Source organism: Macrobrachium rosenbergii, chromosome 48 (assembly GCF_040412425.1).
Source record: "Macrobrachium rosenbergii isolate ZJJX-2024 chromosome 48, ASM4041242v1, whole genome shotgun sequence".
Taxonomy (NCBI): domain Eukaryota; kingdom Metazoa; phylum Arthropoda; class Malacostraca; order Decapoda; family Palaemonidae; genus Macrobrachium; species Macrobrachium rosenbergii.
Window position 1 is genome coordinate 37,024,811 of NC_089788.1, and position 26,044 is coordinate 37,050,854.

The 26,044-nt window shown below is 35.7% G+C and overlaps 1 protein-coding gene across 1 annotated transcript in view; it reads left to right on the top strand.

Moving 5' to 3' along the window:
* Window positions 1–26,044, top strand: part of LOC136831345 (kinesin-like protein KIF14) — a 563,293-nt gene that overhangs the window by 194,473 nt on the left and 342,776 nt on the right. Inside the window, 1 exon segment of the mRNA XM_067091651.1 lies at window positions 11,115–11,366. Coding sequence (XP_066947752.1) covers window positions 11,115–11,366 — 252 coding nt within the window.

Genomic DNA, 26,044 nt, shown 5'->3' on the forward strand with positions numbered 1-26,044 from the left:
AGATCTATCTTCCACCAGAGGCACTGGGGAGGGAGAGGAGGTTGGGAGTCCATCTGTCCCCTCTGGTAAGTCTATAGGTGATGCGGGCGCTTCATCCGAGGGAGAGAGGGCAGTTCCCACTTGGGAGGATATGGTCACCTCATCTTCGTGTCGCTTCCTCACTTCTCTTGTGTTGTTGGGAGGTAAAGAAGTAATAGATGCCTCATTCAAAGGAGTCTGGTGGCTTGCTGTAAGATTGTCTAATGATTCCTGCACTCCTTTGATGGCATCCCAGTCCCATGAAAGATTATTTGTTTCCAGAGTTTTAAGACTGTCGAGCGATTCCTGTAATCCTTTGATCATATCCCAGATCCATGAAAATTTGTCATGCTTCCTCAATTTTTTCTGAGAGGGATTTTGCTGTTTGGAAGGTATATTCTGTCATATTTTATACTGCAGCAGGCCCCTTTGGAGGCAGATTGTAAGGGTCATCAGTGTAGATATCCACCGAGCAGGCCCTTAGCCACTTTGTGATATATGATATTTTCTTGAGAGAGGGTAAGCTTTTCGTTACTGCAGGAGAGAACAGGAATGCCTATGAAAGAGGCCAAATTAGAATTGAAAAGTAGAGGAATGCATGATCCTGCTAGGAAATTTACCTTTTCTACTCTAATATCAAATAATGAAACAAAAATGGAAAAAGGTAAGAGTAACAAAACCGTGATAGAAAAATCTCAAGGAAAAATAACTATTTTGCAAGAAGAAACTAATACAGTAAGGAACCAAGAAATGTATACAAATATTTGTTCAAATTCATGTGAGTTATTAAGAGACATGGAAGCACAAGAGGATAATACATGTACCACAGAAATATTAGAGGAAAGTTATAATGAACTAGAAGCTAAAGATAAAAAGAGGCCTTAGTAGAGAACTCCACCCAAGACCAAAAAACCAACTATTATTAGAGAAACATCAGTTAAACTAAAGACAAAAGACCTGAAGAAGGAACATAAACCAAAAAATGATAAGAATATACCTTTGTCTCCTAAAATAATAATAAAACCAATGGAAGCAGATACCCAAAACATCAAAGAAATGGTAGAGGAACAAACTATTGACGAAAATGATTATGCGAAGGAAGAAGAGATTACTCATCACCAATTATTGGTGCAGCAAGAGTAAACGAAAAAAGAACGACACATGAAAACGCATGCGGATGTAATGAATGTTTCATCGAATTATGCAGCAAAAACAGAAGCATAACAAAAGATAGTTTAATAAACACCATACGAAATTTTATAGAAAACAGAAATAAACTACTAGTTTCGTCAATCACAAAAAGGGCTTTATGTGCATTAGACACCTTATATGTTATAAAGTAAAACGAATAAATGTCATAATTAAAATTTTAGAAAAAATGCAAATTGATAATCGACAAAAAGAAACTAAAACTTGAACACACTTACATAACATTTTCCATAATTATATCATACAGTGGAACGTAAATGGTCTACAGACCAGATTACGTTTGGGAGAAATACAGCTATTACTGAGGGACATGAACCAGTGATATTATGCGTAAAACATGTCAACAAAACAATATCAATGATAGGTAAATATACCTTAGCATCTACATCTAGAGAAGAAGGAAATTTAGGTACTGTACAGCCATGTGTGTACATAACACAGTATGTTATGACAAAATACCTGTAAACTTTACTGAGTTGCAAATATCAAGAATTTAAATACAGTATGTTATGACAAAGTACTTGTAAACTTTACTGACTTGTAAATATCAAGAATTGAAATACGAATAAAAAATGATAATTATGTAATTTATAATTTATACAACCAATGTAATAAAAGTTAAGATACTGATAAACTTAAAGATTTACTTAACAATGCCTAGGAATCCACATTAATAATAGGTGATTTTAATGCTCACAACCTGATATGGGACTGTAATTGTAAAAACTCAGATAGAGCAGGAAGTAAAATAGAAGAATTTATAGATTCAAACGACATGTGCTGAATAAATGATAACGAAATCAGCACATATTTTTCAAAAACACATGGAACATTTTCCTCAGTACACTTAACTCTTTGTACAACAAGCAATAATAGACAGATTGAATTGGAATACAGTTGATGACCTGCATACCAGTGATCATTTTCCAATATTAACCCTTAAACGCCGAAGCCCTATTTACAAAAACGTCTCCCGTATGCCGGCGGCGTTCGGGAGCTAGCGCCGAAGCGGAAAAAAAGTTTTTTTAAAAAAATCACAGCACGCTTAGTTATTAAGATTAAGAGTTCATTTTTGGCTCCTTTTTTTCTCATTGCCTGAAGTTTAGTATGCAACCATCAGAAATGAAAAAAAATATCATGTATAAATATTGGAATATATGACAGCGAGAAAAAAAAACTTGTATATAATTGTATACAAATCGCGCTGTAAGCAAAACGGTTAAAGCTAATGAGTTAATTTTTTTTCGTTGTATTGTACACTAAATTTTGATGATTTTGATATATAACAGATTGTAAAACGATTAAAGCAACACAGAGAAAATATTATCACAAAATGATGCATGAATTCGTAACGCCCGGACGTGAAAAAAAGTTTTTTTCAAAAATTCACCATAAATCGAAATATTGTGCTAGAGACTTTCCAATTGTTTCAAAATGAAGGAAATTGATTGAATATTACTAGACTGTAAGTTGTTTAGCTTACAATTGCATTTTTTTACCATTTCGATCGAGTTAAAGTTGACCGAAGGTTGATTTTTTTTATTTATCGTTATTTATATGACAATATTTCAAAAATGGTAAAAGCTAAAAGCATGATTTATTTTTTGTTGTATTCTACATGAAATTGCACACATTTTGATGTATAACACTTTATGTAACGAATAATATAAAACAGCGAAAAAATTACGACAAGGTGACTCAAGAAATGCTAGGATTTTTAGCGGAGTTCGTGCGCGTGGATGGAAGGAAAAAGTTTTTTCAAAAATTCACCATAAATCGAAATATTGTGCCAGAAACTTTCTGTTTGTTGCAAAATGAAGGTAAAGGATTGATTGTTACTAGAATGTAAGAATTTTGGCTTACGATTCCGTTTTTCGAGCATTTCGATCGAGTTACAGTTGACCGAAGGTTGATTTTTTTCTATTTATCGTTATTTATATGAAAATATTTCAAAAATGGTAAAAGTTAAAAAGAATTATTTATTTTTGTTGTATTCTAAATGAAATTGCGCACATTTTGATGTATAACACTTTATGTAACGAATAATATAAAACGCTGAAAAAATTACGACAATGTGACTCAAGAAATGCTAGGATTTTTATGGAGCGAAGGAAAAAGTTTTTTTTTTTTCAAAAATTCACCATAAATCGAAATATTGTGCTGAGACTTTCCGTTTGTTGCAGAATAAAGGTAAATGATTGATTGTTACTAGAATGTATGAATTTTGGCTTACGATTGCGTTTTCGAGCATTTCGGTCGAGTCAAAATTGACCGAATGGTAAAATTTTGTCAGTTATCGTGATTTAAATGAAAATATTTCAAAACTGTTAAAAGCTAAAAGAATAATTTATTTTTTGTTGTATTCTACATGAAATTGCGTACATTTTGATGTATAAAACGGCGAAAAAATTATGACAAGGTGACTCAAGAAATGACAGGATTTTCAGCGAAGGAAAAAGTTTTTTTCAAAAATTTACGGATGCCCCTCAGGACACCCCGATGCTTCCTAGGGGTCGTAAAAGGCACGGGATGTGGTCCTTGGTCGCCTTCGGTCACATGTGGGCGAACAACACGGCGCTGAGAAGCTGGGTCACTTTGGCTGCTGGGTCCTTCTCCAGCATCCCAGTCTAAAACTCGTCTCACACGCTCTCTACCAACAGGCAGTATGCGCCTTTCACAGTCCTGACGGCTTTGAGACATCTCTGCAAACATCCTGTCGCAGCACAAATACACAAACACTCGCCAAAGTTCTGCAAAACACGGATGCGTAAAAAAATTGCTCTCGCATGGTCTGACGCTGATGCTGTCTGGTACGAGAAGGAGGGAATTCGCGCATGCGCGTCTGGGTGACGCTTATAAACAAAACAACAGCTTGATCCGTGAACTCCCAGCATCCCTCAAGGCGCGTGATTTGAAACCTTCCGCAAACTAGGCCTGTAATTATTTTTCCGCGAATATTTAAAAAAAGCATTTTTAGTTGACGTATGGTACGTCCACTTGACATCCAACAGACAATTTTCGTCGACGTATGGTACGTCCATTTGGCGGTTAGGGGTTAATTTCATTATTACAGAATAATTCCACCAAGCATGCCCCTCAATATAACACATATAAAGCAGATTGGGAGCAATATGAATTCCACACTAGGAATATCCCACTATTTGAGTATATACAAGATCATAATGAAACAAATAGATTTCTTGTTGATTTCATTAAAAATTCTGCTGATAAAGCAATGCCAAAATCAAAATCTCATCCAACAAAAGTCCCATGGTGGTCTGAAAAACTAACAGAATTAATAAAAATGAAACACCATATTGGAAGACGATTAGATAATTTTAATAGAAAATTTAGTAGAATAAATAAAACATTTAACATGATTAGGAGGAACTTTGTAAAAAATCACTATAATATTGCTAGAAATTGATACATTAAAACCTCTATATAACAAAATATCTGCAAATTTAAAAAGAAGTAATTCAAGGAAGAATCATTTCATGGAGGAAATACTCCCATACAAAAAATATGGGAAAAATTCAGGAAAATAAATGGTAGCCATGTTAAACCACCTATGTATAACATATTAACCCTTAAGGGATGGGCTAAATGTATATTAAGCACACCCCCAGACCAGGCAAACTTTAAGGTTGGCCAATTTAAGAAAAAAAAGAACACTTCAATGGAAAGAGGAAGATATCCAAATGCACATGGTGTAGGAAAAAATCCTAAAAAAATTTTTGTACCTTCTACATGAAGTTGAAAGTATTTACAACCCTGTCTTTTCCAAGACACTCATAAAATATGCTAATTTTACAAAGTTATACATATTTTTTCTAATATTTTATTTTATTTTGTAAAACTATAATTACAGCTCACACAGTATCATAACAGATAAGAACTAAAACCAGTAACAAATTCTGAGTTTATTTATCGTAAAATATGTATGAGATTTATTGAGATGGGGAGACAGTACCTTTTTGCAAGGTATACATGTTTTTTCTAATATTTCTTTGCATTTTTCTCTGTAAAATTACAACTATAACTGCCATGCTATCATAAAAGATAAGAACTAAAACCTACAACAGTACCTGGGTATATGTATGACCAAATAAATAAAAAGACATCATGGGATAGAGAAGGGCAACATTTTCCCCCATCAAGTCTCAAGGCACACAGATCCCCTTCTGTCCTGTGCTGAGCTACTGCAGTTGTCATAAGTCATTTATGGACCGCTGAAGTGATGTGAACATCTTTCCTGCTAAATTCATCCAAATCATATAGTGCGTAATATTAATACTCATATGAGTTAGTCTATCCATTGCTCAAACCTGTTATAGATCCTCATATGATTATGCCCATCCATTAAGGGTGAAAAGATGGAGAAAGAATACTTGATCCAAAAGAAATAAGTAATTTAATCAGAGAAAACTTAGCAAATGTAAATAGTGATAAAAATTTGGATGAACACTTCCTCATAAAGAAAAATAATATAGAATTAATAACAATAAATTTTGAAACAATAGAAGATGCATATTATAATAGAAAATTTAATATGGAAGAGCTGGAATTTGCTCTCTTAAACAGCAATAAATCTGCTTCTGGAGGTGACAATATTTGTTTTGAGATGATCTGCCACTTAGCACCTTTGGGAAAGTTATACTTATTACAGTTTTACAATCATTTATGGTTTCGAAATTTATTTCCTGGTGATTGGTGTCAAGCTACAACAATTCCTATCCCAAACCTGGAAAGGATCCAAGTAATGTAAACATTTACAGACAAATTTCTTTAACAAGTTGCTTACGTAAATTACTAGAGTATTGTAAGTGCTCAACTAACATGGCACATTCAAGAAAATAAATTTTTGACTCCCACTCAATTTGGGTCACATTGTAATAGATCTACATTAGATTCTCTCTCTAACTTAGAAGACCATATACGTAGAGGATTTGAACAAAAACAAATTACCAAAGCCATCATTTTTGACATTGAAAAGGCATATGATACTACGTGGAGGTATGCTGTATTAGAAATTTTATATAAAAACAGCACCGATGGACATTTACCTAGGTTTATCCAAAACTTTTAGACAGATCGCCGTTTTCAGGTGAGAATTGGTGGTGTTTTGTCCAGAACATTTCCACTTGAAAATGGTGCTCCACAAGGAAACATCCTTAGTGGCACACTGTTTACTTCAGCAATAAATTTTATCAATAATAATCTACCCATTGGAATTAAAAGTAACTTGCTGTATGTTATTCATCATTTCAAATAACACATGCAGAATGAATCACTAATAAAAGCATAATAAAAACAGATGAATGGGCCTATGTGTAGGCTTCAAATTTTCAGTAGATAAAACTCAAGCGATCATGTTTTATGAAAATAAAGTGGAAAAAAGTTGAAGAAATAGATTTAAAAATCAGAAACCATAGTAGACCAATTGGCCAAACAGCAAAGTTTTTGGGATTAGTATTTGATACTCACTTGAACTGGAAAGCCCACTTAACATACATGAAATCAAAATGTAAAAGAGCATTAAACCTAATTAAAAAACTATCAAACACTACTTGGGGAGCTGATAGACATACCCTTACTGTACTGTATAAAGCAACAGTGTTATCTATCATTGATCACAGAAGCAAAGTACATGGCTCAGCATCAAACACAACGCTGAAAACGTTAGACCTAGTTCATAACGAAGGCCTTAGAGTATGTTCAGGAGCCTTTAGATCATCCCCAAAGTCATCTTTACAAGTTGAATGTGGTGAACTACCTCAGTCTTTCCATAGAGAGTTAGTAACAATGAAGAGTTCCCTGAGAATTCAGACAAGTGATTCACCAACCAAAAAATTATTTGAATTAAGAGATGTCTTTATTAACAGTCATTTACCACCTTTCCCAATTAGAGCTAGAAGATTGAGTCACTGATTATAAATATATAGTTACCTTCAGTAGTAAAATTACCTTCTCCTTGGACAATGATGAAAATGAGAATTTGTACACACCTAAAACATTTATCAAAAAGTTACTCATATATCCCAGAACACCACAGACAACACACAATAGAGCATATAAGCCGAAAAGGTGCACATTACGCAATATAGTACACAGATGTATCTAAATCAGAGCACAGGGGAGGATATGCTGCAGTGTCCCAAGACAGATTGTATCAGTTCTTACTATGTAATAATGCTTCAATATTCGTAATAAGAGTTTAATTTTCACTCATTCGTCATCACACCGAATGAACTATTCGGTTCCAGGGCTTGGCCTCAGGCCTAGGCCTGGTATTTTATTCTAATCCTTCAGGCCAGCCCTATGGTCTGGTTAAACTACTTTAATAATAATAATAATCTCAAAAACAGAAGGGACAACAGCAGCAAAACATCTCTTTCGAACTGTCCAAAAACAGTCTTACTGGGAAAAAGGAAAAGCAATGCCTGAAGTGCTTATCAAAGGCAAAGGAAGAGGTGGAGCCCAATAGGAATTGCATGGTTAGGGGTTAGCTGCTATAGCATTACATGCAATGGAAGCCCTCCCCTCGAGGACACAACACAGTATTATCTTCAGTCGGCTAGGGTGGAAATGGTCTCACCTTCCCCCTTACCCTTTAAAGAGGTATGTCCAAAAAACCAGGCCCCTCTCTGGAAAATTACGAGCAGATGGCCCTTTTAAAGAGAGCCATATGGAAACATACATAATTCACCACAAAGCATGTCTCTTCTGTGTCCCCAAGAAGGATTCTGCCAAACAGAGGGTGATCCTTGACATATCAAAATTAAACAAACAAATTGTTTGCCACAGTTTCTGGATGACTACTGTTGCCCAAGTACGTTGAGTCATTCTGCAAGGGATCTGGACCATTTCTATAGATTTGAAAGACACTTACTGACACGTCTCTATCACCTTTCCCTCTCGCCCCTTCTTAGGGTTCCAGATAGGGAAGGTAGCATACAGATTCAACGTCATGCCCTTTAGGTTAAACATTTCCCCAAGAATCTTTACAAAATTAGCAACAGTAGTTGTCTGGGAACTCAGCCCAGCGTTTCCAGACGGTAGTTGTAGCGTATGATTGGCCTGTTATAGTTCACATCTGTGGTAGACCCAATCCTCAGATTGCAGCTGAAAAATGTAAACAAATTTTGGCAATTGCACATAAGAAAAACGATTCTCGATTGGCCTCATCAAAGGAATAAAAAAATTGGGAAGATAATCTGGCCGTGGTCTTGGAAGGGGCCTCTGGCAAACAGGTCATCCTGACTCCTCTGTCTGTATGGGTGATAATACACACGGATGTCCCCTTGACAGGTTGGAGAGGTCATTGGGAGGGTCGTCAGGTAGCTCTGAGGAAATGTCATATCAACTGATGGCTGTTCTCAGAAAACTGAGACCTTCAAAAGGGACAAACATATTGTAGGACCTAGATAGCATGACTGCAATGTCTTGCATCAAGAAGTTGGGGTCATGTTCACCTCCTCTAAAACAGTAATGATATCCATCCTTGGGATGACTCAAGCGAAGAAGTGGCAGCTGTCCATAATTCACTTCACAGGGTCTTTCAATGTAATAGCAGACTCACTCTCAAGGGAAACAACAACCTAGACAGAGTGGAGGTTAGACAATCACTCTATTCAAATTGACAACATGCTTCCACAACCGGAAGTGGACCTGTTTGTCACAAGTGAGAAACATCAACTTCAGATTTCGAAGGTTTTGAACAAGCTTCTAGCCTTCAAAGGAACTGCTTCCTTAATAGCCCCAAATTTATGAATCAGGGGTTGGTTCCTATTACTTAAACAACGGGCAACAAACTCAATTCCATTATCGTCCACTGTCCTATCCCAGACAGTAGGAGGGAAAGTCGTCTACACATCCTCCTTTCTGAGCCAAGACCTTCATGTGTGGATATTTTAAATCTCATCTGCCGTGAAAATTACCCAGCCAACTTTGCTAGGTACCTAGTGCAGAAACTACAGACATTATCAATTTGACAACACCAGTCCGTATGGAAAGTATGGTTAGATTATATCCATGCTGAGAGCCCAGTCGAGATCTCTGTTAAAGACAAATGCCTTGTTGTTAGAACAGGACAATCATGGCCTGCAAGGCAGCATTAATGGAACCCTTGCTTTATGGATTTAGTATTGATTCTAATATAGAAATTGTTACTTCGCCGGTCTTTTGCATTACAAAGACATGCTCCTTCAAGGCTTCCAATTACCTGGTCCCTGAATACCCTTTGTTGGCCGAGTTGGTTGAGCTTCAGACCGTCATTTGATGGGCCGGAGTTCGATTCCCGCCGCCGGCTGATGAAGAGTTAGAGGAATTTATTTCTGGTGATAGAAATTCATTTCTCGCTATAATGTGGTTCGGATTCCACAATAAGCTGTAGGTCCCGTTGCTAAGTAACCAATTGGTTCTTAGCCACGTAAAAATAAGTCTAATCCTCCGGGCCAGCCCTAGGAGAGCTGTTAATCAGCTCAGTGGTCTGGTAAAACTAAGCTATACTTACTTTTCCTGAATAAGGTGCTTTGGCTTATGTCAGCCCCTCAGTTCAGTGGGCCCAATACAGCGACAACTTGTGCTTCAAAGGGCAATCCTTGACTGCTTTGGCATCAGGAGCTCTTATTAGTGAACTGGACTCTCTGAGATTGGGATGCTCAAGCTTGTCCCGTGGCCCACCATCCTGGCCAGGAATGAGAACCCTTTAAAGAGAAAATCTCCTATTCTGATATGGCAGCTCTATTTGTCAGACTAAACATTATGCCCGGTTCAAGCACTTAGGTTCACTTAGTGGTCACGGCAAATATCCCAGAAGGTTCGTTTTTTTGCACACACTAGCTACCACAAACAAACTACTCTCTCTACATGGGGTGAGAATAAATATAGTGCCCCTTATTAAAAAGGCAGGCCCACACTCCTTTCCTAAGGCACATGACATTAGGAAAGTAAGTACTTTTTTGGCTTTCTTCAGAAATGTTTCTTTTGAAGAAGTCTCTGAGTGTACAGGGTGGTCATCAGAGACAGTATGGGTAGTGCTGACCCCATCGAGGATAAAGCGGAAAACCAGGTGTCTTCTTAATGTGGTGGGTATGCTAAGGTATCACTGGGAAAGGTATTTAGGTAAGTCACTGTAGAATTACATCCTAATATCCATAAGTTCGTGTTTAGTTTCATGTCCTTTGTTACGAAACCCTATGGGTATCTGGAATGAAGAATGTGGTTTAAAACTTGTGGCCTGACCTTGGACCAAATTGTTTTATCTGGGTTGTTGGGATTGAAATTTAAGTGCTTAAGCCATTTTGTCACCTGTCAATTTCTTTGGTAAGCCCCTTTGAGGACGAACAGAGGCTATGCTATCAAAAAACAGGTTTTGATGCAGGAAAAACCTGTTTTTGGTAGCTGCTGTGAGTCCTCAAACCCACCCACTTTCCCCTGATGAAAAGGCATGGGATTTGGTGAATAATTATCCTGCAGAGACCTAAAAGAGAGTAATGAATAGCAGGTCTCATGCTGAGTATGTGGTCGACACAGTGGTGGCAGATGTATGGCGCATTGCTGCCACATCTGCAGGTTAAGACAAGGAAGAACCTAGGCAATTGCTGCAGACAAGAGAAAGAGTCATCTTGTCTTGAGTCCTTTACTCCCTATACTCTATCAGTGTCAACATGTACTATATACTGGCTGAGGCCAACTAAAAGAGAATTCTTTGATATTAGTTAGTCTGTCTTATGGACCCATGAGAGTAACTCTTTTGACGACTCAGAGCGGCTACCAAATGTAGGGTTTCCTACATCAAAACCTGTTTATTATCATCACAAAGCAGTTTAATTAGTCCATTTAGGCACATTTTTAGACCCTCATCAAACTTCTAACAATTTCAGAGAACAGACAGCATCGGAGTTGAACATCTTGGATGTCTTTGGAAACACACTGAAGATTCAGAGTGATACTGGATCTAGTTATACATTTAAATATGACCATTGCTTTTGGTCATGCAGTGAAAACCATCCCCAATATGCCTCTCAGGAAGATGTTTATGCAACAATAGCACAGCCCTTACTGGAAAAGGCATACGAAGGCTATAATGTATGTTTGTTTGCTTATGGGCAGACTGGATCCGGTAAAAGTTACACGTAAGTTGCAGTAATGAATAACACCCATCTGTTACATTTGTAATTTGCATATTGACCAACATTATTAAACTAAGTTAGTTTGCTCATGGGCAGACTGGATTTGGTAAAAGTTACACGTAAGTTATAGTTATAAATGTGAACCATCCATGTAGCATGTGTATAGTTTGTGCAAAGATCAGCACATTTAACAAATGTTTGTTTGTTTACAGGCAGACTGGATTTGGTAAAAGTTACACATAAGTTATAAATATGAATAACACCCATCCATGTAGCATGTGTATAGTTTGCATAAAGATCAACACATTTATCAAATTTTGTTTGCTATGGGCGGACTGGATTTGGTAAAAGTTACACAAAAGTTATAGTTATGAACAAGACCCTTCCATGTAGCATGTGTAGTTTCCATAAAGACCACATAACTAAAAAATGTTTGCTTGTTTATGGGCAGACTGGTGCATAAATATCAACACAATTAACAAATGTGTTTGCTTGTTTGCAGACTGGATCTGGTAAATGGTACACAAGTTAAAGTTATGAATAACACCCATCCATGTAGATGTGTATAGTTTGCATAAAGATCAACACATTTAACATATTTGTTTGTGTATAGGCAGACTGGATCTGGTAAAAGTTGAACTCAAGTTATAGTTATGAATAACACCCATCCATGTTGCATGTGTAGTTTGCAGAAAGACCAATATTATTAAGAAATGTTTGCTTATAGGCAGACTGGATCTGGTAAAAGTTAGACATAAGTTATAGTTACGAATAACACTCATCCATGTTGCATGTGTAGTTTGCATAAAGACCACATAATTAAAAAAATTTTGTTTGCTTATGTGCAGACTGGATTTGGTAAAAGTTACTTGTAAGTTATAGTTATGAATAACAACCATCCATGTACCTTGTGTAGTATGCATAAAGACCAACATAGTTAAGAAGTGTTTGTTTGCTTATGGGAAGGCTGGATCTGGTAAAAGAATAACAAGTTATAGTTACGAATAACACACCTGCATGTTGCATGTGCAGTGTGCATAAAGACCAACAGAATTAACAAATGTTTGTTTTCTTGTGGGGAGACTGGATCTGATAAAAGTTACACTTGAATTATAGTTATTAACAACCATCCATGTTGCATGTTGTGTAGTTTGCATAATGATCAACAAAGTTAAAAATAATTATTGAGATGTTGGAGGGACCACCCCACTACTCCCTTACAAACACTTGCCATCATTGCTGCTTAAACACTTTCTCCATCGTTGTAAACACAAAACATTCTCAGGTTTTTTTATTTATAACCTGCTCACTTGTCTAGTTAATAAAGGAAATGCTTCTCATATAAAGCGCATTTGCTGCATGTCTATTAAAGGTTAGGTGTAACTTTGAAAAAATTTTACATTGGTTTTTCAGTTAGAAGTTTGTGTGAATTATACAAAATTGGTGCTTAAATTCCCTATGGAATAAAAAAGAAAATGACTTAGTTTCTTTGCTAACATGATTCAGAGAAAGAGATGGTATGTAAGAGGAAAACAATGAAGGATGGAAAAAGTTCTGAACTAAATCAAGTTCTAATGAAATGGTTGAAACTGTGTGTAAATGAAGGTGTCGTGAGAGAAGATGTGCGCAAATTCTCGATAGTAGTCATCAGTGAGATCAGCTGATTGGCAACAATGAAAATGCAGGCAAAAGAAAAAAAAAAGAAATTCTAATTGTTGGTTGTTAGAACACTCAAAATCATTTCAAAAATTTTTTTTTATCATTGCAAAAAAACTTAAAAACACACTTATCAAGTTTACTGAAAAATATTTACTGTATAAATGAGAGAGAGAGAGAGAGACTTGTATCCTTGATATGTAGTGGTAACCAGCAATATCAGCTTGTGCAAAACAATGGAAATAAAAAAAGGACTTGTTTGTTGGTTGCTAACATGCACCCAAAATCTATTTTAAAAAATGCAGTAATTCTTTTAAAAGCATTTTTTTTCTGACTGCTAGCTAATTTACAAAAAATGTGTGCAATGTAAATAATGGTAACCATAGAGATCAGATGATATAAAACAGTGGAAATAAAAAAATAACTCATAGTTGTTGATTGTTAAAATGCTCCTGAGGTCAGTAATGAAAATAAACAACTTTTTGTAAATTAATAAAAGGCATTTTTTCCTATGCAACTAGCTGTACCTAAGTAGTAGATGTTTACAATAGAAGTTGAGGGATTTTGGGGAGGAGGGTCATCAGCTTATGAAAGACATCAACAGGCTGTTTCATAAGAGTAGCATTACAAGGAAAAATGGATCACATGAATTGTGTGGCAGTAAAGTGTATTCTAACCTGACCACTATGGTCTGGCAGAATCATTAATCCAGCACCCTATTAATCAAGTGATGCCAGATGAGTGATTAACTACCTTTACTGTAATATGAAAGAGCAAAAGGAGTTGTCTCAGAAAGCTCAACAGATTTTCACTAAGTATACTGTAGTGGGGTCATTTTACTATTACAGCATGTTTTTTTTTTTTTTTTTTTTTACGTGCATTAAAAGAACATTTGATATAAGAAAGAAAAGTAATAACAAGCCAAAGACAACAGAAAACAAGAAAAATAAGGATAGCTACTTGGAATGTTAGAACATTATATCAGGCTGGAAAGAAAATAAATGTAGAGAGAGAAATGGAAAGAATGAAGCTACAAGTATTAGGGGTTAGTGAGGTTAGATGGCCAGGAGTGGGATGTTCAATTCTCCAACTTCAACAGGAGGAACTTTCATATACTGTACTCGGGAGGCCAGAGTGCTGAGAGAGGTGTTGGTGTGATGTTAGACAAATCTATGAAACCATGTTTGATAGGCTATTGGGCTGTACCTGACAGGATTTTGTTGGTGCGTATAAAAGCCACACCATTCAATATATGCATAATACAAGTATATGCATCTACGTCTGAACATGATGAAGAGGATGTTGATCAGTTTTATCTAGAGTTAAATCAGGCAAGAGAGCAGTGCAAAGAGCATGAAGTAATTATGGTTATTGGTGACCTCAATGTGAAGGTGGGACAAGGAAGAACAGCAGATATTGTTGGGCCTTTTGGATTAGGTAGAAGAAATGAGAGAGGAAACAGATTTGTAGACTGGTGCTGAGAGAGAGAATAGACTATATCAAACACTTGGTTTAGGCACCACCCAAGACATCTCTGGACATGGAAAAGCCCAGGCGACAGAGTTAGAAACCAAATAGACTTTCTAACCATCAATAAAAGATTTAGAACTCTGTCAAGCAAGTGAAAACCTACCCGGGAGCCGATTGTATTAGTGACTATGTACCGGTTGTAGCAACAGTGATGGTGAAGTTGAAAAATCAGAGGAAGAGTACACCTAAATCAAAGAGGCAACTGAAATGATTGAAAACAGAGGAAATGAAGAACCAATATAATATAATTGTAAGAAATAGATATGACCAGCTTAAGGAGGAAGGCCAGGTGCTCCAACATCCTCAGCAAAAGTGGCAAAATATGGAAAATGCAATAAGAGAAGGTAATGAAATAGTACCAACAACAGAAAGGAGAGCCAGGAGAGAATGGATGACAGAAGATATCTTGATAATGATGGATAAAAGAAGGCAACAAAAGGGTAAAAATGAAGATAGATATAGAGCTCTGGATAGAACTATTAAGAGGGAATGCACAAAGGCAAAGGAGAAATGGATGGATGAGATTTGTGAGGAGGTAGAAGATTTGGATAAAAGGGATGAACAGAGAAAGTATGATAAGGTGAAAGAAATTACTTTTTAAAAGAAGAGAAGTATCAGCACTGGTATCAAAAAAGCAGATGGAACCATAGTAATGGAGTCAAAAGAAATATTGGAAAGATGGACGGAATATATTGGAGAATTGGTTGATGATGATAGAATAGAACATCTAGACTTCAATGACAACGGAGAGGGACCAAGTATAATCAGACCAGAGATAGAGGCATCTTTAAAACAAATGAAAAGTGATAAAGCAACAGGTGATGATGGAATAGCAGCAGAGATGTTGGTAGCTCTGGGAGAATACATCATTGATATATTAATGGAAATAGTGGAAGGAATGTATGAAGATGGAGAGCCTGCAACACAGATGTACAAATCAACATTTATCACAATGCCAAAAATACCGGGAACACTTGAGTGCAATAAACACCGGACTATCAGTATCATGAGTCAGATTACAAAAATAATATTAAGGATTGTTTTGAATAGAATAAGAAATAAGATACTCCCAGAGATTGGCAATGAACAATGTGGTTTTATGAGAGATAAAGGGAAGAAATGCAATTTCTATTTTGAGAATGTTGATGGAGAGAGCAATAGAAGTGAAAAAGGATCTATATGTTTGTTTAGTTGACTATGAAAAGGCTTTTGATCGTGTTAGACATGTAGACCTTATAAGGATATTGGAATAGATAAATGTCGATGGGAAAGATCTAAGATTGATAAAGAATTTATATTGGAATCAAGAGGCAGCAGTGAAAGTAGAAAATGATGAATCAGAGACTTGGCACATCAAGAGAGGTGTAACACAGGGTTGTGTGTTATCACCTGATCTCTTCAGTTTATATAGTGAAATGATAATGAGAGATCTGAGAGATATGGAAGGAATTAAGGTTGGGGGAGTCAATATTAATAATATCAGATATGCTGATGACACAGCACTTGTTGCAGACTCTCATGATAAACTTCAAGCTTTAATCAGTACTTTACATGAGTCAAGCAGAGAAAGAGGTCTGTCAATAAATGTTAAGAAAACAGAAGTTATGGTTATCTCCAAAGATGAAATCACCCGAAAAACAGATATAAGAATTAATGCTGAAACAGTTAAACAAACCGGTAGTTTTAATTATTTAGGATGCACTGTCACAAGTGATGGAAAATGCGAAAAAGAGATCAGGAAGAGAATATCCATGGCAAAAGATGCATTTGGTAAGATCAAGAAATTAGTCACCAACTCGAAAATACCTATGAATCTAAGGAGGAGGTTTGTGAAATGTTTTGTTTGGTCTGTGTTGTTGTATGGCTGTGAAACTTGGACCTTGAGGAAGGCAGACGAGGAGAGGTTACAAGCTGCAGAAATGTGGTTTTGGAGAAGGATGCTGAAAATATCATGGACAGAAAGGAAAACTAATGAGGAAGTATCAGAGAGAGTAGGCGTTGAGAGAGAACTTTTGGCTTCAGTGAGAGGTAGACATATGCGGTTTGTGGGTCACATAGTGAGAAGACAAGAACTAGAACATCTCTCTCTCACTGGTAAAATCAATGGAAGGAGGCCGAGAGGAAGACCTAGACAAAAATATATGGATGGATTGGTGAGGATGACTGGAGGAAGAATGTCTGCAGCTCAGTTGCTGCAGAGAGCCGGAAATAGAGAGGAGTGGCGAGCCACGATTGCCGACATCCTTGGGGATATGGCATCTGGATGATGATGATGATTCGGGTTTATTAAAACAAAAAACCTAACATCCACATGTCTGTATCAGCAGTTGAGACTGAGAGATGAAAGCTGAATCATTAACAGTCATTTAAAGGTAATAGGTAGTAGACAAGACATCAGCTATAAAAAATCCCTGTCTTGCCTGCAACTGCTCTCTCATTATTGACAATGTGTTGAACCACTTTGAAGTATTTCACATTAATTTTGCTATTGTTTTTGTCATGTAAAGTTTTCACATTTGGTGAAATTTGAAGGAAGGTCCTTTTTTTAGCTTTCTTATAATTAATGTTTTACAATTTCCTCTTACCTTATCATAGTCTTGCCATTTAAATTTAGTAGATATGCATGTAGTTTGTGTGATACTTCCTCTGAGAGTTTCATGTTCTTTCATCCCTAAGTATTTGCTTAATTGTATTATTGGACATAAAGACAAGCTAAGGTGAACACAAGTTCCAAAATAAATCTTTGGTAATGTAATTTTGGGAAAATTTTGTATTTTCTAACTATTATGTGATAATTCATGGATGAAAATAAACTTATGTTTCATGGTACTGTAATGGGTTGTGTAAATGTTATCGTATCTCTCTTGATAGAAAGTCAGTTATCAAATAATCATGCCAGAATATTTATATTTATTACCTAAGTAGGAATTTATAAAAGCATATACCTTATTGCATTTGCATAAATACTTTATAAATTTCATAGATGGAAGGTTTTTACAGTGAAGTGCATTGTTGGTTCTGTATATCTGATAACTGATCCTTAGAATACAGTACAGGCAGTCCCCAGTTATTGGCAGCCTCGGTTACTGGCGATCCGGTTTTACGGCGCTTGTCTAGCGACGACAATAACCAGATTTTCGTCACTGATAAACGGTTATCAGCACTGATAACCGGTTAACAGTGCTGATCGCCTGTTATCGGCGCCGCTAACCGGGGATCTGTGCTATTATCACCGATTTTCGGTTAGCGGCGATTTTCGGTTGTCTTCACGCCATCGGGAACGGAACCCTGCCGATAACTGGGGGACTGCCTGTACCTTTATTTAGGCTTGGTACTCATTTTAATCAATAAGGGATGTCAGGATTTGTATGCATAAATATCAAAAGCATGTGCATGCCTCAAAATATTAATTTTTATGAGTTTTAGAGGTATTAATAAAACATTCTTCTGTGTACTGTTTGATAGACTTTTTGAAGGTATGTTACCTATGTTGATATTGAAAATCATTATTTTGGAATCTTACCTACTGTTAAAGATAGCCAAATCTCTGAGCCAGCAGGTGAGTTGGCATCCAAGTAAAAGATCACTTCTCTGACGCAGATGACTGTCTAGTTCACCTGTTGTCCACCAGATGTGTTTTGAATGTTTTAGTTCTAGTTAGGATTCTTCATGTCACGGCTGTGAGTGGTTGTCGATATTTCACTGGTTTGGCTGATATTTGTTTTTATGTGTATTCGTGGCATTGTATCTGTACCTTTGTTCTTTTGGCTGTCTTCCACAGGAAGCAAAGCAAGAACATCAAGCCAAGGTAAATAGATGATTAATGCACTAGCAGGATGTTTACTTTTGAATTAAATAGACGTGCTGTTTGTGCCAGCTGCAGGGGTCTAGAGTGTGAACTTGTATATAGAGGAATGTATAGATTGGTTGACGGACTGTATGCTGGAGGTTCTTCTTAGTCATAGAAGAGGATGGGAGCACATGGTTTGAGAAGCAGATGGTGAGGTCAGGATATAATCTGCATTATTTCCTTCTCAAGTGCCTTTGCCTTCATTTGTCTCTACTCAGTCTCTGGCTCTTTTCTCTGTTAATCCTTTAACCTATTAATGCCTATAATTACAGTATCTACTGAAGTTATTATGAATTATTTCTTCAGAAATACTTAATTTTGGTCCAAATAAGTTTCTGTTATTGAAACCAAAATTGTGTATGCTTAAATATAAATTTTTGAGTGGCAGGATTTCTTGCCAGTGGGCATTGGAGTTAAAGTATTTGCACAATTTTTTATAATTTCATGTATACAGTGAACCCCCCGTATTCGCGGGGGATGCATACCACACCCACCCCCCTGTGAATAGCTAAAATCCACAGATACTTAAAACCCCTTTAAAAACACTTAGAACTGCCCATATTGATGGTTTAAACACAAGAGAACCCCTGTAAAAATGCTTATACCTGAGTATTTTAATAGTTTTATCACAAAAAGTGCATATATTCATGAAAATTATATAAAAATATAGTAATTAGTGAATATTTCTCAGTGAAAAATACCATGAATGGGCGAATTTTCCGCAAATGATGGCTAGATATGTTCCACAGAGAAACCCGCGAATGCGTGAGTCCGCAAATCATGAGAACGCGAATACGGTGGGTTTATTGTAATAATCAAATAGAAATAGTAAATTATATCTATATCTTACAGCCTAAGAGGAATTACTTTATGACCAAACATTCTAAAAAGAATAACATTCATTAATATTAACAGTTATTTTGTGTTGGCAAAAAAATTTTCAATAACTTGCCCATCTCGTCAGTTATCATGCAAGACCATTTACAAAACTATGGTATTTAAACTAGTCGCTCCTGCTTGAGATTATGGTTAATTATATATATATATATATATATATATATATATATATATATATATATATGTGTGTGTGTGTGTGTGTGTGTGTATGTAATTCTAATAGCCACAAGTTACAAGCATACCCAAAAAAAGCACAAAGAATTCAAGAATATATATATATATATATATAATATATATATATATATACACAAACATACATACATACATATGGTCATACCCCGAACTTACATGAGGTTAGGTTCCAGAACTCCTCGCGTGCAAAACGAATTTTCGTGTAAGGTTGGCAGTCTCTAAAAATGCTAATAAATGCTTATTTCTAGAGTTTAAAACACTAAATATGACCCTAATCATGCTCCCAAAGTGTTTTAAGATAACTTTTAAATGAAATTAAAGTTAGCTTAATACATTACCCTTAAAAAAAGAAATAAATGATTGCTGTAAAAATATAGCAGTGTGAAGATTACGTATACTATTTCTCTTTCTCCCCCTTCCCACCAATCTATTTTTAGAAGTCTTCACAACCTTGTTTTTAAGAACTACTTCATTCTAGTATGTCTCTTTCTCTTTGTTCTGAAATGATTTTTCATGAACAAACAGTGTTTTATATTTGAACCGATACAACTCTTTAATTGTCTCTATGTTTTAGAACGTAATACTTGACACACAAGTGCATTCATAGTATATAGACAGTACAGGTAAAATTAGATCAATTTAGAATTTTCTATTGTGCGGGTAAAGACGTACAGAGAGACATTAACCCTTAAACACCGACTGGACATATTTTACGTTGAAAAAAATTGTCTGCTGGGTGCCAAGTGGACGTGAAATACACGACTACAAAAAGTTTTTTAAATATTCGTGGAAAAATACTTATAGGCCTTGCGAAAAATTTTAAATCACGTTCCTTGAAGGATGCTAGGAGTTCATGGATCATGCTGTTGTTTTGTTTACAAGCGTGACCCAGTTACGCAGATACAATTTCTTTCTTATCCCAAAGAAAGCATCAGCTAACTCTGCTGAAAATCTCAGAAATTCTTTAGTCACTTTGTCGTAATTTTTGCACAGTTTTCTATTAGCCTTTACGTAAAGTTTTATATATGAAAGTGTGTGCAATTTCATGTAGAATACAACATAAAATAACTCATGGTTGTAGCTTTTATCAATTTTGACATATTTTCATATAAATCATGATAAGTGCCAAAATTTCAACCTTCAGTCGAATTTGACTCGACCGAAATGGTTGAAAATGCAATTGTAAGCTAAAACTCTTACATTCTAGTAATATTCAATCATTTACCTTCATTTTGCAACAAACGAGAAGTCTCCAGCCCAATATTTCGATTTATGGTGAATTTTTGAAAAAACTTTCCTTACATCCGCCCTAACTCTGCTGAAAATCTCAGAAATTCTTTAGTCACTTTGTCGTAATTTTTGCACAGTTTTCTATTAGCCTTTACATAAAGTTTTATATATGTAAATGTGTGCAATTTCATGTAGAATACAACAAAAAATAAATCATGGTTGTAGCTTTTATCAATATTGACATATTTTCATATAAATCACAATAAGTGCCAAAATTTCAACCTTCGGTCAACTTTGACTTGACCGAAATGGTCGAAAAATGCAATTTTAAGCTAAACCTCTTACATTCTAGTAATATTCAATCATTTACCTTCATTTTGCAACAAACGAGAAGTCTCTAGCACAATATTTCGATTTATGGTGAATTTTTGAAAAAACTTTTTCTTTACGTCCGAGCTAACTCTGCTGAAAATCTTGTAAGAGCCTGACGCCGTCTCTTCCAAACACGTGTGTGTTCGTCATCCATCGGAGTGGACAAGACAACAACAGCATCTCGTTTTATTTCTATAAAGGAACTCGATTTCAACCATACAATATTTCTGTCTGTTTCTCCCTAACCAATGTCGTCTTGATGTATGTACAGTCACCACTACTTGCCTTGCCAGGCAAGCATTCTAATCATGTACTCAATGTTCCAACGAATCTTCTGTATCAAACTGTGTGTATGTTTCTGTTTGTGAAGACGCCAAACGTCTTGCCACTCTGATGGACGACGAACACACACGTTTGGAAGAGACGGCGTCAGGCTCTTACAATCTCAGAAATTCTTTAGTCACTGTCGTAATTTTTGCACAGTTTTCTATTAGGCGTTACATAAAGTTTAATATATGAAAATGTGTGCAATTTCATGTAGAATACAACCAAAAATAACTCATGGTTGTAGCTTTTATCAATTTTGAAATATTTTCATATAAATCATGATAAGTGCCAAAATTAAACCTACGGTCAATTTTGACTCGACCGAAATGGTCGAAAAATGCAATTGTAAGCTAAAACTCTTACATTCTAGTAACATTCAATCATTTACCTTCATTTTGCAACAAACAGGAAGTCTCTAGCACAATATTTCGATTTCTGGTGAATTTTTGAAAAAAACTTTTTCCTTACCTCCACACACGGTAACCCGGCTGAAAATCTCAGAATTTCTTTAGTCACCTTGTGGTAATTTTTGCACCGTTTTCTATTAGGCGTTACATAAAGTGTTATACATGAAAATGTGTGCAATTTCATGTAGAATACAACAAAAAATAACTCATGGTTGTAACTTTTATCAGTTTTGAAATATTTTCATATAAATCACGATAAGTGCCAAAATTTCAACCTTCGGTCAACTTTAACTTGACAGAAATGGTCGAAAACTGCAATTGTAAGCTAAAACACTTACAGTTAGTAATATTCAATCAATTACCTACATTTTGCAATAAACGGGAAGTCTCTAGCACAATATTTTGATTTATGGTGAATTTTTGAAAAGACATTTTTTTACGTCCGCTCATTATGAATTCATGCATCATTTTGTGATAATATTTTCTCTGTGTTGCTTTGATCGTTTTACAGTTTGTTATATACCAAAATCATTGCAATTTAGTGTACAATACAACAAAAAATATAAATAACTCATTAGCTTTAACCGTTTTGCTGACAGCACGATGTGTATACAATTATATATGAAATTTTTTTTTGCGCTATCATATATTCCAATATTTATATATGATAGTGATATTTTTTTTTATTTCTGATGGTTGCATACTAAACTTCAGGCAATGACAAAAAAGGAGCCAAAAATGAACTCTTAATCTTAAAAACTAAGCGTGCTGTGATTTTTGAAAAAAAATTTTTCTGCTTCAGCGCTAACTCCTGAACGCCGCCAGCATACGGCAGACACTTTTGTAAATAAGGCTCGGCGTTTAAGGGTTAATGAAGTGTAAAATGTGTGAGTGCTAACTAGGAATGAGAGAGAGATAATTGTTGTCCATACGTTAAGAGAGTGAAATTACTTATGAATTATTACAGAGGGAGAGAGATTACTTAGGAATCCTTTGACCTGCTATCAGCAACACTCCCACTTCCTGTCACATCAACTAGACATATTTGACAGCTTTGCCCCTTGAGCGAGTTCATAAAAGATCAGGGAATGATATTGTTTGTTTAAAATATGTATCACATGTATAGTATAAATTTTGTAGTTACAGTTATATTATTATTATTTAATCTTATTAATATTTCAAAATTAGTACTTATTATTAGATAATTGGTTTGTCATACAAAACTAATAAACATAAGTATACATGTACCATAAAAATTCTCTCATCTCAGTAAGAGAGAGAGAGAGAGAAAATTATTTTTATTAATGTTATTTAATTTACGCTTAAAAGCTTGAAAACTTATAAATTAAACACACACTTTTGCAGGGTTTCTCAGGATCCGCAAATGTTTGTGTCTGTGAAAAACTCTTGTATGACAATTTGTTAGGTTTCAATGAAAAGTTTGTGTGTCTGTGAATTCGCACAACTCGAATAGATATTATTGTATGTGTGTGTATATATATATATAAGTTATATATATATATTATTGTATGTGTGTGTATATATATATATATATATATATATATATATATATATATATATATATATATATATTACTAAAAGGACTTCATTCAAACTGGATGGTATCTAATGGAGTTTTTTATTCAGAAAAAGTTATCAAGTATCCGTACAATGAGCAGACGCGTGGTCCAGCTGTATTTATATCTGTGTGCTGGGTACTTTTAATCCTATAATCGCCTTAGCTCCTCCTGTGTGACCCCCACCCCCTCGTGATCTTCGTCTTTCTCTGCTCCCTTCTTCCAGGTGTCCGTTTTCCGTGCGTTCTCTTGCGTTTTTCCTTCGTTCTTGCTACTGTGGAGTATACGATTTTTCTAGATATGCTGTCTTCAAAGCCGTTTCCAGTGTTCCCTGCCATTGTGTTGTTGGCGCAAGTTATGAAGGCGTTCTCTACAACCAGTCTAGATGTTTTGTTGGTGTTCCTGTACAGAAAACTCATATTTTTTCAGTCTATTCTGTGATCATTTTCCCAACAGTGTTTGGCAACTGCCGACGTCTGATTATAATGCCTTATGTTCTGAAGATGTTGTTTGCTTGACTCTTTACATGATTTGCCAGTTTTGCCATAGTACCCTTCTTCACAGTCTAGACACGCATGCATTATATACCCCCCCCTCTAATCTCTTACCCCTCTACCGACTTTTTGTTTCTAACTATTTTATTCCTAATGGTGTTTCTGTAGCTGCCTATCAATTTGAAATTATTTAGCTTTCTGTTGATGGGTGCAATAGAGTTGTTGTCCGGGACTGTAATTATTTTCTTTCCTACCAAATGTTCCTTTTCTATCCTTTCCCTCTCCCCAAAATAGTTTTTCCTTGCTTTGATATGTGCCCACTCCCACCAATACTTAGGGTAGCCTAATCTCCTAAAACTCTCCCTCAGGTAATCCAACTCTTCGTCTAAAAATTCGGGACTGCAAATCCTATAAGCCCTGATGGCCAACCCTGTCATTAATCCTATTTTTATTTCTTTCCTATGACTGGAGAACCTATGTATGTATGTGAATTGTGTGTGTCTTCTTCCTATATACCTTGAATTTTAAATTTTCCCTTTCCCTCTTGACCAGGACATCCAAGAAAGGAATTTCTCCCTCCTTCTCTTCTTCTATTGTGAACTTGATGTGTTCATTTAGTTTATTTATGTTTTCTAAAAACTTGTGTAGATCTTCCCTTTCTCCCTTGTAAATAATCAAGATGTCATCCACGTATCTTACCCATCTTACGATATTTAAGTTCCTTTTATTTACTGTGCCCACCTCTTCCTTTTTAAACCATTCCATAAAGATATTAGCTAGAATTGGTGAAAGACTTGAACCCATGGCCACACCATTTTTTTGTATATAATGGTTTTCGCCCCACTTGAAACTATTAACGCTGAGGGCCGCTGTTAGCAGTTTTATTAAAACGTCATGATCTATGTTGCAGGTATAAACCCCCTCCTCCATATTCTTCTTTATTATTTCCATCGTCGTCTTTACTGGTACATTAGTGAACAGGGAAGTTACATCCAAACTTGCAAATTTACAGTCTTTTACGTTAATTTTGGATAATTCTTCTATCAGGTTCATGTTATGTTTTAAATGCCCTTCGGATACTAAGCCTACCCATTTTCCCATTATGTTGGAAAGAAATTTCTCCAGCCTTCTCTGTGGTGATCTCGTCAATGCCTCGATCGGTCTTAGCGGGCACCCTTCCTTGTGGATCTTAGGGCTACCATAAATATATGGGATCTCTGGACTTTCCACTGATTTTACTCTATGTTCTGATTCTTTTCTCTTGGTTTTGTTGTGGATTTTTGTCAACGCTTTCCTTACTTTTTTGTTAAAATTGCACTGTACCCCCCTAATGTCCAGTTTTTTGTTGCATGCCTCATGTGTTTTCATCGTTTAGCAGTTGTTCTAACTTATTCTCGTATTCTACAGCATCCATTACTACAACTGCCCCCCCCCCCCTTTGTCTGCCTTACAAATCTTTATGTCCTTGTATTTTCCTAACCTATCAAGGGCCTTACGTAACCTCTCCAGAAACATGAATCTGTTCGACCTAATCCCCGCCCACACGGCCCCCCTGCAAAAAGCTGCTTCATTCCCATTTTTGTTCTTATCTAGTTCCCTTAAGCTTCTACACATTTCAATGAAATCGTGAATTTCGTTCCCCATGCAAAAATTAAGGCCATATCCTAACACTAGCACTTCATCCCTACTTAGGAGTCTCTTAGAATAAAAACTCCATTAGATACCATCCAGTTTGAATGAGGTCCTTTTAGTATATCTACTATTGCACAGAACAATTGTGTATGTGATAAAGTTATATATATATATATATATATATATATATATATATATATATATATATATATATATATATATATATATATATATATATATATATATATATATATATATTATTATAAATATTGCTGTTTGACCTCTCTTCCTTGCCTCTTAGTAGAATAGTAAATTAATTTTCTATTAAAGCTAGGAAGACAATGTAGATTTCTCACATGAGAAAGAGGAGAGCGGGAAGAAGCAGTTGTTTTCAAACTAAGGTCGCCAACCAACTGAAGGGTGGGAATTTTAACTCAAAGGTGTCATATACTGTTCTTAAAACCCACTTATCTTTGACCTATGTACTGGTGAGTCTTTGTCATTTTTCCAGACAATA